Raw genomic sequence first — 19,790 nt, 5'->3', positions numbered from 1 at the left:
AGAGTTGGCAGTTTTTCAAAGGGACACTATTAAGGGCCCAAAAGCAAGCTATTCCGCTGGTTAGGAAAGATAGAAAATGTGGCAAAAGACGACCTTGGCTTAAGCACGAGAACTTGCATGATCTAAAAAATAAAAAGGAGTCATATAAAAAATGGAAACTAGGACAGATTACAAAGGATGAATATAGGCAAACAACACAGGAATGCAGGGGCAAGATTAGAAAGGCAAAGGCACAAAATGAGCTCAAACTAGCTACAGGAATAAAGGGAAACAAGAAGACTTTTTATCAATACATTAGAAGCAAGAGGAAGACCAAAGACAGGGTAGGCCCACTGCTTAGTGAAGAGGGAGAAACAGTAACAGGAAACTTGGAAATGGCAGAGATGCTTAATGACTTCTTTGTTTCGGTCTTCACCGAGAAGTCTGAAGGAATGCCTAACGTAGTGAATGCTAATGGGAAGGGGGTAGGTTTAGCAGATAAAAAAAAAAAAAAAAAAAACAAGTTAAAAATCACTTAGAAAAGTTAGATGCCTGCAAGTCACCAGGGCCTGATGAAATGCATCCTAGAATACTCAAGGAGCTAATAGAGGAGGTATCTGAGCCTCTAGCTATTATCTTTGGAAAATCATGGGAGACGGGAGAGATTCCAGAAGACTGGAAAAGGGCAAATATAGTGCCCATCTATAAAAAGGGAAATAAAAACAACCCAGGAAACTACAGACCAGTTAGTTTAACTTCTGTGCCAGGGAAGATAATGGAGCAAGTAATTAAGGAAATCATCTGCAAACACTTGGAAGGTGGTAAGGTGATAGGGAACAGCCAGCATGGATTTGTAAAGAACAAATCGTGTCAAACCAATCTGATAGCTTTCTTTGATAGGATAACGAGTCTTGTGGATAAGGGAGAAGCTGTGGATGTGGTATACCTAGACTTTAGTAAGGCATTTGATACGGTCTCGCATGATATTCTTATCGATAAACTAGGCAAATACAATTTAGATGGGGCTACTATAAGGTGGGTGCATAACTGGCTGGATAACCGTACTCAGAGAGTTGTTATTAATGGTTCCCAATCCTGCTGGAAAGGCATAACGAGTGGGGTTCCGCAGGGGTCTGTTTTGGGACCGGCTCTGTTCAATATCTTCGTTAACGACTTAGATATTGGCATAGAAAGTACGCTTATTAAGTTTGCGGATGATACCAAACTGGGAGGGATTGCAACTGCTTTGGAGGACAGGGTCATAATTCAAAATGATCTGGACAAATTGGAGAAATGGTCTGAGTTAAACAGGATGAAGTTTAACAAAGACAAATGCAAAGTGCTCCGCTTAGGAAGAAAAAATCAGTTTCACACATACAGAATGGGAAGAGACTGTCTAGGAAGGAGTACGGCAGAAAGGGATCTAGGGGTTATAGTGGACCACAAGCTAAATATGAGTCAACAGTGTGATGCTGTTGCAAAAAAAGCAAACATGATTCTGGGATGTATTAACAGGTGTGTTGTGAGCAGGACACTCTACTCTGCTCTGCTCTGGTTAGGCCTCAGCTGGAGTATTGTGTCCAGTTCTGGGCACCGCATTTCAAGAAAGATGTGGAGAAATTGGAAAGGGTCCAGAGAAGAGCAACAAGAATGATTAAAGGTCTTGAGAACATGACCTTTGAAGGAAGGCTAAAAGAATTGGGTTTGTTTAGTTTGGAAAAGAGAAGACTGAGAGGGGACATGATAGCAGTTTTCAGGTATCTAAAAGGGTGTCATAAGGAGGAGGGAGAAAACTTGTTCACCTTAGCCTCTGAGGATAGAACAAGAAGCAATGGGCTTAAACTGCAGCAAGGGAGGTCTAGGTTGGACATTAGGAAAAAGTTCCTAACTGTCAGGGTGGTTAAACACTGGAATAAATTGCCTAGGGAGGTTGTGGAAACTTCATCTCTGGAGATATTTAAGAGTAGGTTAGAGAAATGTCTATCAGGGATGGTCTAGACAGTATTTGGTCCTGCCATGCGGGCAGGGGACTGGACTCGATGACCTCTCGAGGTCCCTTCCAGTCCTAGAATCTATGAATCTATAAAAAGGATTTCTAAAGACTCCTGCCACAGAGAGCCAGATTCCTCTCCTCACAGCAGAAAGACTGTACTGGTGAACAGATGAACAAAATATAAAATTAGCTTTTAATACTCTAGCCCTCTCAACTCACCAGCTGGGAGTACCACCAAAAAAATGGCAAGTTAAGAATTAAGAACGTGTGGTTCCAATCTTGTTTTATGGAGAATGGTGGTGGAATATCATTTGCCATTTTATGACATTTTCATTTTGAAGTTTATGAATTTGCCTTCCAACAAAAAGTTTTCATGATTAACTACCTTCCATAGCTCAGACAATTCAAATATATGGCCTACCACACTTGTAAATCATAAATTTGGGTCAGTAGTGGCTGAAGTTTTATCATCCCCTGTAGTTCAGTGGCTTATATGAAATGCTGGTCTCAGTCCTGTAATTAGTGAATTGGTGTCCACATCACAAAACCCATAGCCATAACTGCCGGTAATAAACGATCTCATCTAAGAAATCAAGATGTCAAAAGGATACAAAGCCTGAAGTCTCTTCACTGGTATACTGTAGGGTTGAGTCAATGTGAAGATGCTTGTATTGCCATTCCACATTTTGTACCTTTTCTGAGAATAGGTGGAAGAAAGGGATGAGGGGAAGCTCAAGCTGTGAATGTATGAGGAAAAATGCTAGTGTTTGAAGAAAACAATTATGTTTATGGAAAACTAAGGTTCTGAAAAGAATAAACAAAAGAGTAGAAAATTGAGTGTAGTGGGACTATCACCTTTTGAAATTTTGAAGAAAACCATTTAAGGTTGCTTAGTTTTGTACTAATAAATATTTGAGGGATCACTACAGAACTACACAAGAATCTGGGAACTTATGTCCCAAGACCAATGCTAGATAGGTAGGAGTGACTTTACTTACTGAATTCTACAATGCTTACTTCAACTGTAGCTCACTAACAGTAATCCCCAGTCAAAAAGCAATGGTGTTTCCACTAGAAACGTCACCAGGAGATACAAGAAAGGCAATGCTTAAATTTCTACCCTGGGCCACACTGCTTGTTAGAGATGTTAAAAAAAAAGTCATCACATGCAGCAACCGATTTTACAAGACCCACATAAGCATCTGAGATCAGAACCAGGTCCTCTGATTTCTGTTTCTTCATCCCTCAAAGTTTTAGTTCTTGGATCACACCATATTTCTGACAATGGAAGAAGTCAGCTTTTCCTGACATATAGTACCTTATGAACTTTTGTCTCAAGTTGTCCATATGGGAAGCAATCCTTTCAATTAACTATAGCTTACTTTCCACCTTAAAAAAAACAAACCCACCACCAAAACACTAACACTACATTACCGGAAGGGGGTTTCAATATAACCAGTTAGTTACAAACTAAGCAAGACAAACTCATTCATTTTTTCTTGAAAAAGAAGTTTTGTTATATTTACCTCCTCTTCACTCTCTTTATCTTCTTCAGAAGATTCAGCCTTCTCTTTCTTTTCATCCTCCTCCTCACTACTAGATTCATCCGACAAAATCTCAGGACATTTGGTGCGTTTTGCTTTTCGTGCAGTTCCTGAGCTACTGCGTTCTTTTTTGCCGCCTTTGCTGGGTGTTTTTTTGGACTTTGGCAATGGCTGTTTAAGATAAAAGTATGGGTTAAAAAAGTAATAAAATTTAATTCGAATTTTTTAAATTTCAATTTCTGTCAAGTCATATGAATCAAGAATAAGCAAAGCTAGAGCCACCATTGACCCATAAAAGGATGTGCTTTTGGCAACCCCAGATGCCCGTTACTAGGGACCATCATTTTAAAGTGAACAGTTTACACTAAAAAAAATTCAAGGGATTGGTTTTATTTAAGTTCATGACAAAACCACAATTTAGAGCATAATGAAACACAATTACATTAAAATTGTAGCCACATAGTTGTCGGTGCCTGTGGTTTGGGGGAATCAGGTGGACACTGAGTTTATAGTTTGTTGTGTCTATTTTCTCCCTGTCCCCCCCAAAAAAGACTGTCATTCATTGTGGATGAACATCTTGCCCTCCAATCACTTCAACCCATTATCTCAAAAATGGACTCAAGTTAGAGTTAAATGGACTCAAGTTAAATTTTCAGATTTAAAAAGCTGAGACTCTTAATCTTAAGTATTGCTCCATTATTTAGAAATATAAACATTTTTGACAAGGGCACCCTGGATTCTTTCAGAGTCTCCACCCCTACTAAAATGTCTAGATGGCTATGGCCTATTTTTTTTCCGCCAATCATATTAAAAAATGCGACATCTTTTTCTTGCCAATAGAGACATTACCAAGCATACTGGCTCATTCTGGAGATGAGAAAGGTATATACTGTACTGTATTTTATTGTGAATTGGCATTAAAGACTGCCTCTCCCTTTGAGTCACAAAAATAACAGAGAACCCTGTAAGCGTTCTGCTGACAGCATTTAACTGTGACACTGACAACATTTTCCAGACTTGAAGAAGAGCTCTGTGTAAGCTCAAAACCTTGTCTCTCGCACTAACAGGAGTTGGTCCAATGCAAAATTACCACCTCACCTGACTTGTCTCTTTAAGTGCTCATATAAGGATTCTTGAGAACCAGAGATGAACATTTTCAGTAGATGGTCCCCTAATTGTACAATTCTCCCTCTGGCAGTCTGGTCAGCATTTAATAGTTTTCAGAGCATTGTGTAATCCTCATTTTTAGACAGAACTTTGCCTGATAGGTTTAGGTTGGGGTGGGCAAACTACGGCCCACGGACTGGATCCGGCCCATCAGGGCTTTGGATCCAGCCCACGGGATTGCCACCCCGGTGGGGCCGCGGGGCTAAGGCAGGCTCCCTGCCTGCCCTGGCCATGCGCCGCGGCCAGCACCACATCTCTGTGGCCCCGGGGGCGGGGTGGGGTGGGGGGGAAGGGGCAGAGGGCTCCACGTGCTGCCCTCACTTGCAGGCATTGCCCCCCCCAGCTCCCAGACAATGGGAGCTGTGAACGGGGAACCGCAGCCAATTGGAGCTTCAGGGGAGGTACCCGCAGGTGAGGGCAGCACGCGGAGTCCCCCCCCAGGGGCCACAGGGACATGGTGCTGGCTGCTTCCGGGAGCAGCGCGAGGCCAGGGCAGGCAGGGAGCCTGCCTTAGCCCCACTGCCACCCCAGAGCCGCTCAAGGTAAGCGGCGCCGGGCTGGAGACTGCACCCCAAACTCTCGCATCCCAACCCTAAGCCCCCTGCTGCACTCCTCCTGCACCCCAACCCCCTGCCCTGAGCCCCTGCCGCACCCCGTATCCCTCCCTGCACCCCAACCCCCTGCCCTGAGCCCCCTTGAACACCCCGCACCTCTCCTGTGTCCCAATCCCTTGCCCCAAGCCCCTTCCTGCACACCGCACCCCTCCAGCACCCCAACCCCCTGCCCCAGCCCTACATTCATGGCCCTGCATGCAATTTCTCTACCCAGATGTGGCCCTCAGGCCAAAAACTTTGCCCACCCCTGTTTAGGTAAACATTTGTATTCCGTAAGAATGGATTACTGTTGCTGCCTAACATGAACAGTTTTAGAGCTTACGTTTGGTGAAGCTACTTCGATGGGTGTTGCTGTAAATTATTTTACCACCTACACGTTTCTCCAAATATGTCCATCCAATAATCTACATTAGTGTTTCTCAACTAGGGATACGTGTACCCCTGGGGGTATGCTGAAGTCTTCCAGGGGATACATCAACTCATCTAGATATTTGCCTAGTTTTACAACAGGCTACATGAAAAGCATTACTGAAGTCAGTACGAACTAAAATTTCATACAGAAAATGACTTGTTTGTACTGCTTTACATTCTATATCATTGTTTCTCAACCTGGGGGTCATGATTTATTTTATAATTATATAGTAAAAATAAGTAAGCAAGCAATTTTTCAGTAATAGTGTGCTGTGACACTTTTGTATTTTTATGTCTGATTTTGTAAACCAGTAGCTTTTAAGTAAGGTGAAACTTGGGGGTATGTAAGACAAATCAGCCTCCTGAAAGGGGTACAGTAGTCTGGAAAGGTTGAGAACCAATGATCTACATTGTAGAATCACATGCAAACAGCAGTATGTGTTGGCTATATAATGGAAGTTCCTCAAGTTGGACAAAACTCCAGATACATATTTTACCTATACATATTCCTCCCCTTGCAAACTGAGGCAAAGTTAATTTAATTCCTCAGCCATAATTCTACAAAAGCCCAACTTCAATTATTGTTGAATTTTTGTTCTCACTGTTAAGACGAACACCAAACTTCACAATGCCTGCCGACACAATGACACAAACCAGCTCATTTAACAGGTGATTATGTGTGTAGAAAGATGTCAACAGGGGAGGGGAAGAATTTTGATCCCCGTTAATATGCAGACCTCTAAAGTTAAGCATTGTGAGGTTGAAAGTACACAGTACATTTTAGTGATATCTGCTTAATTTTAGATTAACCTCTTCAATGTGTCAAAAGACACTTGTCTTTGAAGACTACGAACATGGTCATTTAAAGTTTATTAGGAAGAGCTCCATATTTTCTGCTTTAAATAACAAATATCTCTGTATGGGGCACTCAAGTATTCTCTCCTTATTTAATTTGTAATCCCTTCTAGTGTGGTTCTACCCTGGAAAAGCAACTTTGAAAATGGCATTGGGGGATTCCATGTTTCTTTTAAAAGCCTTCAGTGTAACTGCACAAAAGTAATTCAAAGCAGATTTTTTAAATTATTATTATTACTGGAGATGATGCACAAGAAGGAAAGAACCTAAACTGACTTGTAGGTCTGGAAGCTATTAGAAGATAGGTTTAATTTGCTCAGTTTATGAAGAAGAGTGGGAAACTATTGACAAACAAACATCAACTCCCCAATGAAGATAACTTTCCAGGATAGAACAGCACTTCAATAAGTTAACTGTTGACAGAAATGGAACCATCTGGGTTGCTTCTCAAACAAAAAAAAGCAGCATAGAGAGAGAGATTCCTTATTCACTTCTGTGTAAGACTTCACATTTGTAGCAATTATGATAAAAGGAATTTTGATAAGCAATGACAGCCTTTGACTATTTCTGTATTGCTTAGGTTAAAAAAAAAAAAATAAGGTGGAATAACAGGAGCCTAATTAAAGTATTTTGTGCAGCTGGTTTTAGTGCATTGTTACACACTCCAGTTCCAATAAAGCCGTGATCTGGTGATCCCCCCTTCCCCTCGTGCTTTGTGATGAATGGTTTGAAGGGTGTTTCCACCTTCAACGAGCTCTCACATCATTCCCTGATACAGTTGCCACCCTTTTTCTGTCCATTCTCATCTTCCTCCCTTCCCCCACCTCATTTCTATTTTTTTTTTGGCTCACATTTTACAGCTCCCTTTCTGTTCCTCAAAGCAAAAAGGCTACATGCTGCTTGGGTAGGGATGTCCAATGGTAACTCCATGAGCTGGATACATATGCTTTTGCAGCCTAGCCAAGCATGATGGGAAAAGAGAACAGAAGCTTGTGGCTTCTGCCTAAGCCTGTAGCCCTATACATGTGATCTGCTATGGTCAGCTACACTGAGTCACTGTGGGAGCAGATTTAGAAAGACATTCACTTTCGAGGAGCCACCCACTTCTTTAGCTATGGTAGCACAAGCACATTTAGGAGGAGGAGCATACCGCATAAGGCAACCTTGTATGTCCCCATTGTTTTTTTCTGCCCACATCCCACCCCAAGTTGGAATCATAACAACGAATAAGCATAATAAAATTGTGCCTCACCTTGCCTGAAGGTTTTGGATGCATTAAGAAGTTTAAGATTCTGGTAACCAGTTCATTATTAACTCCCGATCTTTCCAAATCAAGAACCTCACAGATACTTTTCAACATGGCATTCCTGAATCTGAACAGAAACAAAATTTAATTATCTTAACAGGTTATTAAAAAAAAGTCAACATTTAAGTATTGTGAGTTTGAGACACTTTTGATTAGACATTGATCCTACAAACACATGCAAGTGTAGGCAACTTAAGTACTCCTATCTGTTACATACATAGGTCAGCATCAAGAATCAATGAAAGTAAGTCTCCCTTCTCAACAATTTCCCCAAACCCAACTCAGAGCTATATACTGTGGGATATAAATATACCTACATATAAGCAGCAGTTCCCTCAGAAAAGTCTCCCTAGTTACAATGTAAAGAACTTTTTTTTCCAGATTTGAAGTTATCCACTCCAGGACAAGTCTGATGAACATGACTTATTTAAAAAAAAAAAAAAAAAAAACACCTTGCAGGCAAGCCCCACCAAAAATGCCTCTACTATTTCTTCTGATTGCTCCTGCCTTTCCATTCAGCCATCTAGTAGTTATCCATGCCCCAAATATACAGTAGACACTGGAACACGTTGTCTACTTTATCAGCAGTTTTGGATAAAGAGAAAATAGAACTGGGTGTCATGTTACAATTTAGGGTTTGCAGGATCAGAAACTAAATGTTTTGCCTTTTTTAAACATAGTGGTCAATGAAATTTTCTATCCAGAAATTGCAACTATATTTATGCAAAATAACCAGAAAGTGAAACTCATTGTTCTAGCTCCATTGTACAAGATGAGCAAAGAGAAGAGTAATAACCAAGGAAGAGAGATTCAAAGAAATTCTCGGCTCAGATCTAACAGGGTCCCTTTAATTTGGCTCCCCAAGTCCTTAAGGTAACAGGAAAAACAGTATTATTTCCCACTATACTTACTGAGTTTTGAATGACAGCCAAGAACAGATCATGGCTAGATCATATTGGGAGAGACAACAGAAAGTGTCTGTTTCTACCTTTGCAACATTCATTCCAAATCCTTCACCCACCAGACAAGATAGTAAGTAGATACACATATGCTGACAGCATTCCAAGAATTTAGATTATCCCTGGTTTAGAAATATTGGTAGTAGCCCCAACAGCTATTTTTTTGTCAGGGTCCAAATTTTTTGGTGAAGGTATAATCAAGGTCCAGACTCCAGAGAAAACAATACAAAAAACTACAACAAGTAAATAAGATTTTTTTGGTCCATTCAAAAGCCTCTGGTGGTTTGGATTTGGCCCCCGGTCCGCCCAGTGACTACCCCTGTTCTAAGCTATCAATACAGAGCTAAAGATAAGTATATTTATGAAAGGGTTGACTTAAATTCTCTAGTTGATATGCTGTACTGATAAGGAAAACATGAGTAGATACGGCTTAAATACACTTCTTGTTGCATTAGTGTTGATTTTTTTAGCCTCACAAAAGTTAGAAAACTGATGAAGGCTTCTATGGCAATGAGCAATGTTATTGTTGGTATGCATTACGTTAGAGCCTTTTGTGATATGATCAAAAACCTCAACAACATATCGCCAAATATTTCATCAACATGGATTTAAATGGTCTGCTATGAAATTATTCTGAATAAGTGTAAACACTGTTTTTTTAAATGCAAAGCTTCCACATTACTTATGAATTACATATAAGTGTTTATACTGCACTGGAAGAGGTCTCTATGGATAAAGTAATGATGTTTGGTAGGGTGCAAGCCAGTAAGTATTAAAGTGCAGCTGTATTATGAAGAGTGTTGAAGAGGTCACTGAGGGATTCTATGCTCATTTGTGTCAGTACCTTCCAGACCAAGTTCAGCTTCTAAGTAAAAATGCCAGTTGCCCGTACTGTCAAACCCAATGTTCTGTTTGAAGCTCAAGCTCATTCTTTCTGCTTTGCTTTACCCTTCTTCACCATAAGAAATTCTGCAGACCAAACATTGTACTCGGTTATGCTTGTCCAACCCTGTTGAAACCAGTGAGGTTGCAAAGGTGTACAGAAGGCAGAGTTTGGTCCTGCAGTCAGAATGTAATTAATACTACAGTAGAATTTCCCCACACATTTGTATAGACTCTTCAGTGCTGAAGGGGGTAAAAACTTGTCAGTAAAGCAAGCAGATAATCAGATGTACTAGGACCTAAAATAACACATGTGCAACTGCTTTTTCAGAGAAGGAGGATTTTAAGAATTAACATGGAAATGTTGTTGAAGAGGATTAGCACAGCAGATCAAACATACATCAACTGCTTTTCATATTAGTCACGAGTGTGAATATGCAAAAGTGTTTAAGTATACCCTATAATATTTTGCATATCGAGGGTAATGCAAATGTTCTTCAAATCAACCTGTTAAAGATTAAGATTTTCATCTTTCGATAGTTTGCCATGATTTGTTATGTAAGTCTATGAATATTTGATAAGCACTAACTTTTAAAATGAAACTCCTGGAAAACTGCATGTCCTAGGGAACTAGAAAGAGAGAGAGAACAAAACTCTACAAAGTTATGGGAGTCCTTCCACTGATTTTCAGCAGACTGAAGAAAGTAAAGGGCAAAACTTTCAATTTAAAAAGTCTGCTTGCTCTTTCCACTTACCAGAACTAACTTCAAAATGTAAGTCAGTAAATTGTCTTGAATTTGAAGCCAGACTGAAATAGCAGCACAAAGTAGGTGTGAACTTCTCCCATTCTTAACAGAGGAGTTAATTACAAATGTAAGTGCTAAAAATCAATCATTTTACAGTTACATTTCCAGCAGAAACATGCAGCTACTGTTCTTATTTGCACATATTTTCAGGTCTTGGCATACATTTGAAAGGAATAAGGCTGCAATTAAATATGCAAATAATCAGAAATGTTTTTTAGCCCTGAAAAGGGCTTCCTCAATAAGACGCAGAAGGATGAATGGGGATCCCTTTGGAGCCAAAGGAGTTCCTTGCTCAACTATAAGGGCCAGTGCACAATATAGGTGTTATACTTGCCCTCAAAGCATTTTGCTTAACCTTGGGAATTAAACCCGAGTCTCTCACTGGTCAGACCAACATGCTACCCACAGCAGTCTTGCCATTCCTCGTGAAATAATTAGGTGGAGTGGAGAGCACTGGGGCCAACTACACCTAGAAATGTGGGGGCTGCATTGTCCAAACCCAACATTTACAAGTGGTTTAGCAAAAGAAAGATCAGAGCTACAGAAAACTAAGATGGGAGTTCTGCTTCTTGGTAGACATTTGCTAACATCCAGAGATTACATAAAATACAAGAGGAAATTATTTAAAGCCTTCTACATGACGTTCAAGCCACTCTGGTGTTGAAACTTCATTAAATATGTTTTTTCTAATCTCTAGAAAAAAATTACAATACATAACAGCAATTGCTTTCCAGTACAATCCTACACCATTAAGATTAAACCTGCATCTGAAGTTAAAGAGCGCATGTCTAATTAAACTAGTTCTTTAGAAATATTTAAATGTGATTTGAAACAATATTTAGAACCTATTAAGAAATCAAATTGTTTAAGCTGAGCTCAAGGACAAAAAGCAGAGCTCTAGAAAACAATCCCTCATCCTAAAATGTAGATTACTTGGAGCAAACCTTAGAAAATAAGAGTAACCAGCATGATTTAGCTACATTAAGTAGTTATAGAAGTCATTACTTTTTTAACATTTCTTCCTTTTTTTTATATTGATCACTTCCTTTTTCAAATGGAAACCCGCTGAACTGACCCACGTTCTTCTTTAGTGAGGCAACCTAAAAAACAGAACACATTGATTACGTCTCATTGGAAACAGTTTAATAGATTACATCCAGCAATGTTTATTCAGCTAATTGTTATTACTATATGAGAAAGTTTGTTCAGATGCTTACATTCAAAAAGGCAATACAGAATTAGGACATTATGATCAGCCATTGTATAGTGTGGTAAAATGTATGAAAATACTCGAGTATTCATGTACACCGCTACCTCGATATAACGCAACCCGATATAACCCGAGTTCGGATATAACGCGATAAAGCAGTGCTCGGGGGGGGGGGGGGGGGGGGGCGCTGTGCACTCCGGTGGATCAAAGCAAGTTCAATATAACGCGGTAAGATTTTTTGGCTCCCGAGGACAGCGTTATATCGAGGTAGAGGTGTATTTGAGACAATGTGGGTAAGGTAATATATTTTATTGGACCAACTCCCGTTACTGAGACAAGCTTTCAAGCTTATAAAGAGCTCTTCTTCAGGTCTGGGAAATGTACTCAGGCCAGGTCTACACTACACACTTATATCACTATAACTACATCGCTCAGAGGTGTGAAAACCCAAGTTATGCTATGGCTTATGTTAGAGGAGGTCAGATGAGATGGGTCTGATGGTCACTGCTGGCCTTCAGCTCTATGAAGTACTAATGTAGTGGTTCCACCCCCAACATCTGCAGCCTTTTGCCAGTGCCTAAGAGGCAGAAATTGGCTGGTCTGGTTTATTGCATAAGTTGAGTAAGCAGCATAAAAAGTAAAGAACAGACTGGTTTTGATTGTGCTGTTTTACCTTTTTTTTTTTTTTTTTTTTTTTAATATCACCTTACCTCTGCCCTATTTGAGCAATGCCACAATATGCGCGCACACACACTGGCCCTTGGCACCATAATATTCAGGAGTTTCTAGATCCTGGTGTATCTATACCAGGGGTGGCCAACCTGTGGCTCCGGAGCCACATGCAGCTCTTCAGAAGTTAATATGCAGCTCCTTGTATAGGCACCAACTCCGGGGCTGGAGCTACAGGCACCAACTTTCCAATGTGCCGAGGGGTGCTCACTGCTCAACCCCTGGCTCTGCCACAAGCCAGCCCCCACTCCACCCCTTCCCGCGCCCTCTCCTGAGCCTGCTGTGCCCTCGCTCCTCCCCCCACCCCGAGCCTCCTGCACACCACAAAACAGCTGATCGGGAGGTGCGGGGAGGGAGGGGGAGGCACTGATCAGCAGGTCTGCCGGTGGGTGGGAGGCGCTGGAAGTGGGGTGGAGGGAGCTGATGGGGAGGCTGCTGACTGATTACTGTGGCTCTTTGGCAATGTACATTGGTAAATTCTGCCTCCTTCTCAAGCTCAGGTTGGCCACCCCTACTCTACACTCACACACTTAGACAACTACCCAGAAAGAATACATGTACAATTTACATATTGTACAATGCACATAAAATGTACAACCATTTTACAGACTGGGTGGTGTGATTCTGCTTGAGCTAGCATGCTAAAGATCAGTACATCAAGGATAGCACAGGCGGTGGCTTGTGGTAGCCACCTGAGTACAAACCCATCCAGACCTCCTGGATACGTACTTGGGCGGCTATTCTGATCAGCTGCCTCTGCTATTGCGGTTATACTGATATTTTTAACATGCTAGCTTGCGTACATCTACGCGAGCTAGGAATCAGATCTCCCACTTCAAATGTAGACATACCATTACTGACAGGATACCATCTCAACCTACACTTTCACTTAACCATCATGACTCAATTGCCATCACAAAGATTTGGTGGGATGAATCTCATATTGGAATATTAGTATAGAGGGGTACGTATTGTTCAGGAAGAACAGGCAGATAAAGAGAGAGGTTCTGTTGCATTATACATCAAGTATAGATATACTTGTTCTGATATCCAGAAGGTGAGAGGCAAACCAGTTGAAAGTCTCTGGGTAAAGATAAATGAGGAAAAAACAGAGGTGACATCATAGTAGACATCTGCAGACCCTCAGAACTGGAAGAGGAGTTGGACAAGGCATTTCTAGAACAAACAACAGAAATATCCAAAACACAAGATTAGGTAGTAATAGGGAACGTTAACTACCCAGAGACCTTTTGGAAAAGGAATACAGAAAAAACACAAAATGGCCAATAAGTTCTTGTAATGTACTGGGGACAACTTCTGGTCTCAGAAGGTGGACCAAGTAACCAGGGGAACTGCAATTTTAGACTTGAATCTGACCAACAGGGAGGAATAGGTTGCAAGCCTGATGCTGGAAGGTAATTTGGGTGAAAGTGATAATGAAAGGATAGATTTCCTGAGGCTAAGGAAAGGAAGGAGTGAGAGCAGCAAAATAAGGACAATGGACTCCAGAAAAGCAGACTTGAACAAACTCTGAGAACTAGTAGGTAAGGTCTGTAGGAAGAAGATCTAAGAGATAAGGAGAGCTGGCAGTTTTTCAGGAGACCATATTAAATGCAAAACTGTCAACTGTTCCAGTGCTAAAGAAAGAGAGCAGGGTGGATAAAAAAATAAAAATAAAATCTGATTTTTTAAATTTAAATAGTTTTTTTCCTCAAAAGAATCCGATCTAAAGATAGTAGATACATTATAACTCAAAGATATCTCATCCTGGAATGGGGATTATAAATTCTAATTCTATAGTATGAGACAATATAGTCATGTAATGTTTAAGAAAAGTTTTGTAAATGAGTTCCAATAGTTCATGGATTAGGGACCCAATCTTATGGGGTTCCAGGGGCTTCTGTATAGATTATTTAGGTTAATCTTTCTATCTACCCAATGAGACTCAGTGCTCAGTCTAGAAGATACCAGAGATGCTTAGTTTTGCAGTTCTCAAACTGTGGATTTGTGTTTCCAGAGATAACATGCTTAACAGCAAAAATGCTTTTAAATAAATAAAATAAATAAATATAGAGGTGAGAAATAACAGACCTCAACCCTATTGTCCCTCTGCAAATTTGTGTACACAGTCAGTCCCTTACCTCTCTCTAAAAGTGCAAAGTTTCAAAAAGTTCAATGAATAGAATATTGTTGGGGGCAGATTAGATCTGGACAAGGAGAAAAAGTCTGGAAATAAATGTGAGAAGGAAGGGACAGGCAATAGAAACAAAAGTGAAACTGTTTGAGCAGCGTATTCCAGAAGTCTTGAGGTCTTTCTGAGTGTAGCCTTCATGGATTTGAGATCTACCATACCATTCTCTCACTGGAAGGGAAGACCTATGATGGCAGCAGGCCATAAAAGAGACCCAGTTTGGGAATATTTTAATGAAGTTCCTCTACCTGTGGGTAAGACAGGCATGTGTGCAAAATGCAAACAGGGCAACAAAGAAATGCAAGGCCTGGTTGCTCGAATGAAACAACATCATGAGAAATGTTCCTTCTCAGGAGGAAGCTGCGTTAACGATGATGAAAGGAACATGTCTGAACATGCAGGCTCTTCAGGTTGGTAAACTTTTTTATTTCATACTTCTTTCTTAAGGACTACCTGTCTTCTTTCTGGACTATTCTTGAATTCTCATGTTTGAGCAAAAAATATAGTTGTTACTCTATGGTACTATCATTTTAGATGCAGTTGTGATAAGAATCCATCCTCAACATACAAGATTCTGAAGACTATCCACCTTCAAGATCACCATTTTCTATAGTTTCATAGTTATCTGCCAATGATAGTGTTTCAGTCACATCATGTATGTCATATAGCCACAGTATATCACTTGTAGCAAAAAGAAAAAAAATCTCCATCATCTAGAAACAACCTTAGATAAGTTTGTGATAAGAACCAGCAGATTACAAAAAGAGGTAATTGATGAAAAAATTGCCCAGTTTGTTTATTCAACAAACTGTCCTTTCTGTATGATTGAGAACACACACTTCATTAACGTGGTTCAGTCATTAAGACCAGGATACAGTCCACCCAACAGAGCAGATGTTGCAAGTAAATTGCTGGATAAAGTGTATCAAAGAGAAATTGAGCAGTGTGCAAAAGGTCTAGAGGGTGAAATTGTTAACCTGAGTCTTGATGGGTGGAGCAATGTCCACAATGATCCTGTTGCATGTGTTTGTGTGGAATGTCTTCCTTACAGAAACAACTGATACATCAGGAAATGCACACACACACACAGCAGAATACTTACAAGAAGTAGCAGTAAAAGCTATCACAAACTGTGAACAAAAATTCAAATGTCTAGTATACAGCTTGGTCATGGACAATGCTGCAAATGTATCCAAGATTAGAAGAAATTTAGGAGGGAGTGAAGAGAGTCCCAAGCTAATAACATACGGTTGCAGTGCTCATTTGATGCACCTCCTAGCCAAAGACTTCAGTGTTCCAGAAATAAAGGCTAAAGTTGTTAAAATTGCAAAATACTTCCGTAACAACCACTTTGCAGCCGCTGCTCTGAAAAAAGTGGGAGGAACCAAGCTAACTTTCCCACAAGACATGCGATGGAACTCAGTAGTGGACTGTTTTGACCACTATATCAAGAACTGACCTAATCGGATGACAGTTTGTGAACAAAATTGTGAAAAAAAATAGATGGCACTGTCACAGTCAAAGTTCTCAACATTGGGCTTAAGTGAAATGTTGAACACATGCTGAGTACCCTGAAGCCTATTTCTGTAGCCTTGAACAAAATGCAGGGAAATAGCTGTTTTATTGCTGATGCTGTTGAAATTTGGAAGTAACTGAGGGCTTGGCTACACTTGCGAGTTACAGCACATTAAAGGAGCCCTGGGCGCACTAGCTCACTACCCGTCCACACTGGCAAGGCACGTAGAGTGCTCCTGGTACTCCATCTCAGCGAGTGGAATAACGTTTAATGCGTCCCCGCTGGAGCGCCCCAGCGTCGGTGTGAATGAGGTGTTGCATTACTGCGCTCTGATCAGCCTCTGGAAACGTCCCATAATCCCCTTAAGGCAAGTGGCCACTCTTGTCATTGTTTTGGATATGCCCTTTGAAAGCTCCGTTTGACAGCCGGCATGCTTATCTGCTCCGAGACAAAGCAACCATTACTGTGGAATGCTCTGTGAGAGAAAGAGAGGCGGGGGGGGGGAGGGGAAGGGGGTCTGCTGCTGTCTGAACTTACAAGACAGCATGCTGACATGCTCTCAGCCCCCCCCCCCCAAAACCCATTCTCTCTCTCCCACCATACAGACAACACACTCCCTGTCACACTCCACCCCAGCCCCCCATTTGAAAAGCACGTTGCAGCCACCTGCATGCATTACTCTCTATGGCCGTTGCAAGAGCTGCTAATGTGGCCACGCCAGTGCACTGGCAGCTGTCAATATGGACAGACTACAGAGCTTTCCCTACTGCACTCTATGAAGGCTGGTTTAACTCAAAGCACTCTACATCTGCAAGTGTAGCCATGCCCTGAGTGAGAACTTAAAAAGAGAAATATGCAGTGACAGAGTTAAAATACAAGCATTAAAAAAACAAATGGGACAAGCACTATCTCCAGCTCATTTTCTTGCAAATATTCTCAATACTCGATACCAGGGTCAAACCTTAAATGCTGAAGAAGAGGAGTTGGCTATGACATGGACATCCAGCAATCATCCCTCCATAATGCCAACTATAATAAACTTCAGAGCTAAGGATGAACCATTCAAGAAATATATGTTTGCTGATGATGTTTTAAAGAAAGTCACACCAGTGAACTGGTGGAAGTCACTTAAGCACTTGGATTCAGAGACTAGTGAAGTGATGATCTCACTTTTAACAGCAGTAGCTTCTTCTGACGGTGTGGAAAGAATATTTTCTTCCTTTGGACTAATTCATTCCAAACTGAGAAATCATTTGGGACCTGAAAAAGCAGGAAAGCTTGTTTTTCCTTTTCCAGATTATGAACAAACAGGAAAATGAAGGTGAAGATGACTGAGTTAGCTGCAGAAGCCAATATTTTAAGTTTCTCACGTTGACCTGGCTGACAGTCTATTTAATTTTTTTTTTTAATATTTCATTAACTATTTTAATTAAAAACAAATTAACAAAAACAAATCTGATTTTAAAAAAACTTGAATGTTTAACTAAATTCAAAAATTCATATGCTCGTTTTGTTAAAATATTATGTTTGCTGTTGAAGAAAAAAATCCAGAATACATAATGTTGTTGTTTTAGTTAAATAAAACAATTTAAATGTCTGTCTGGTGATGTTCTTCTCCTAATACAGCACGGCAAGAAAATCCTCCAAATATTAATGATTAATCTGTTGAATCGGAGATAGTTCACCTCCCAATGACTTCATAAATAGCTGCTTCAATTACCTTTGGTAAATGAAATAACCAAACAATCATTCATTTTCTGATATAGCTGTAAAACTAATCTGAAAAGTTTTCAAAATAAATCACTTAAAAATGTATAGTGTGTACCTTCTAAAAATGAAACCTACATATAGCTCGCAGCTGTAAAGAATATGTATTAAGGTTATAACAACCAACAAGAATGCACTTTTATGTAGAAATCCAGGATTAAATTGAGTCTTCCTGACTAGTGATTTAAATCAAATCCACCCTGAAAGAGAGGAAGAATAGTAAGAGGTCAATACGGCTCCATTGGCCCTCTTTAATAACCTGAAAAATCAAACAAGAATCCTTTGTGGAAACATGGATGAATTGCTAAGGGGGAGTACAAAAGAATAGTGCAAACATATAGGCACAAAATCAGGAAGCCTACGGCACAAAGAGTTATACCTAGAAAGGCACATAAAAAGCAGGAAAAGCTTCTTTGAATACATTAGGAACAAGAGAAAGATGAGAGAAAGCGTAGGTTCTCCACTTACTGGGGAAAGAGAGCTAACCGATGACATCAGGAAGGCTGAAGTGTTTAGTGCCTATTTTGCTTCAGTCTTCACTAACAAGGTTAACAGTGAACAGATACTCAACACAATTAACAATGGGGAAGTATGACCCAGGAACCTCTTGATGCCAATTGGGAGAAGGCACAGGGGATGCACACAGTTTTATAGGGACCCCCCCGGATCAGATATATGAATAATAATTCACGAAAGGGTGGCATATGAGGTTTCTACCAAGAGCCATTTAACAACTGGTCATCATAATCACTTGTGAAACATATGTATGGATAACATTTAAGTCGTTACATCTCTAAACTGAAAATTATGTTTGTGAGGCCTGGTCTACACTAGGAGGTTATGTCGAATTTAGCAGCGTTAAATCGAATTAACTCTGCACCCGTCCACACAACGAAGCTATTTAGTTCGACATAGAGGTCTCTTAAATTCGACTTCTGTACTTCTCCCCAACGAGGGGAGTAGCGCTAAATTCGACATGGCCATGTCGAATTAGGCTAGGTGTGGATGGAAATCGACGGTAATAGCTCCGGGAGCTATCCCACAGTGCACCACTCTGTTGACGCTCTGGACAGCAGCCTGAGCTCGGATGCTCTGACCAGCCACACAGGAAAAGCCCCGGGAAAATTTGAATTCCTTTTCCTGTCTGGGCAGTTTGAATCTCATTTCCTGTTTGGACATCGTGGCGAGCTCAGCAGCACTGGCAACAATGCAGAGCTCTCCAGCAGAGATGGCCATGCAATCTCAGAATAGAAAGAGGGCCCCAGCATGGACTGATCGGGAAGTCTTGGATCTGATCGCTGTGTGGGGCGATAAGTCCGTGCTTTCCGAGCTGCGATCGAAAAGACGGAACGCGAAGATCTACGAGAAGATCTCAAAAGCCATGACAGAGAGAGGATACAGCCGGGATGCAACGCAGTGCCGCGTGAAAATCAAGGAGCTGAGACAAGGCTACCAGAAGACCAAAGAGGCAAACGGACGCTCCGGATCCCAGCCCCACACATCCCATTTCTACGAGGCACTGCATTCCATCCTAGGTGCGGCCGCCACCACTACCCCACCAGTGACCGTGGACTCTGAGGATGGGATATTGTCGACGGCCGGTTCCTCGGACATGTTAGCGGACGGGGAAGATGAGGAAGGAGATGAGGAGGACGAGGCAGTCGACAGCGCTTACAACGCTGATTTCCCCGACAGTCAGGATCTCTTCATCACCCTCACAGAGATCCCCTACCAACCGTCCCCAGGCGTTAACCCGGACCCAGAATCAGGGGAAGGATCAGTCGGTAAGTGTTTTAAACATGTAAACATTTATTTTGAACAGAACATTAATATTAACAGTGTGTTTTTCATGATTTGTTTG

The 19,790-nt window shown here is 41.0% G+C and overlaps 1 protein-coding gene across 3 annotated transcripts in view; it reads right to left on the bottom strand.

The window, feature by feature from the left end:
• Nucleotides 1-19,790, bottom strand: part of DEK (DEK proto-oncogene) — a 43,756-nt gene that overhangs the window by 9,278 nt on the left and 14,688 nt on the right. For all 3 annotated transcript variants that reach the window (XM_065398754.1, XM_065398756.1, XM_065398755.1), the window contains 3 exons: nt 11,522-11,616; nt 7,816-7,936; nt 3,499-3,687 (listed from right to left, as the gene is read on the bottom strand). In XM_065398754.1, the coding sequence (XP_065254826.1) occupies nt 3,499-3,687; nt 7,816-7,936; nt 11,522-11,616 (405 nt within the window). The remainder of the gene's footprint in view (nt 1-3,498; nt 3,688-7,815; nt 7,937-11,521; nt 11,617-19,790) is intronic.

This window comes from Emys orbicularis, chromosome 2 (assembly GCF_028017835.1).
Source record: "Emys orbicularis isolate rEmyOrb1 chromosome 2, rEmyOrb1.hap1, whole genome shotgun sequence".
NCBI lineage: Eukaryota > Metazoa > Chordata > Testudines > Emydidae > Emys > Emys orbicularis.
This window is presented reverse-complemented; position numbering and strand designations above follow the sequence as displayed.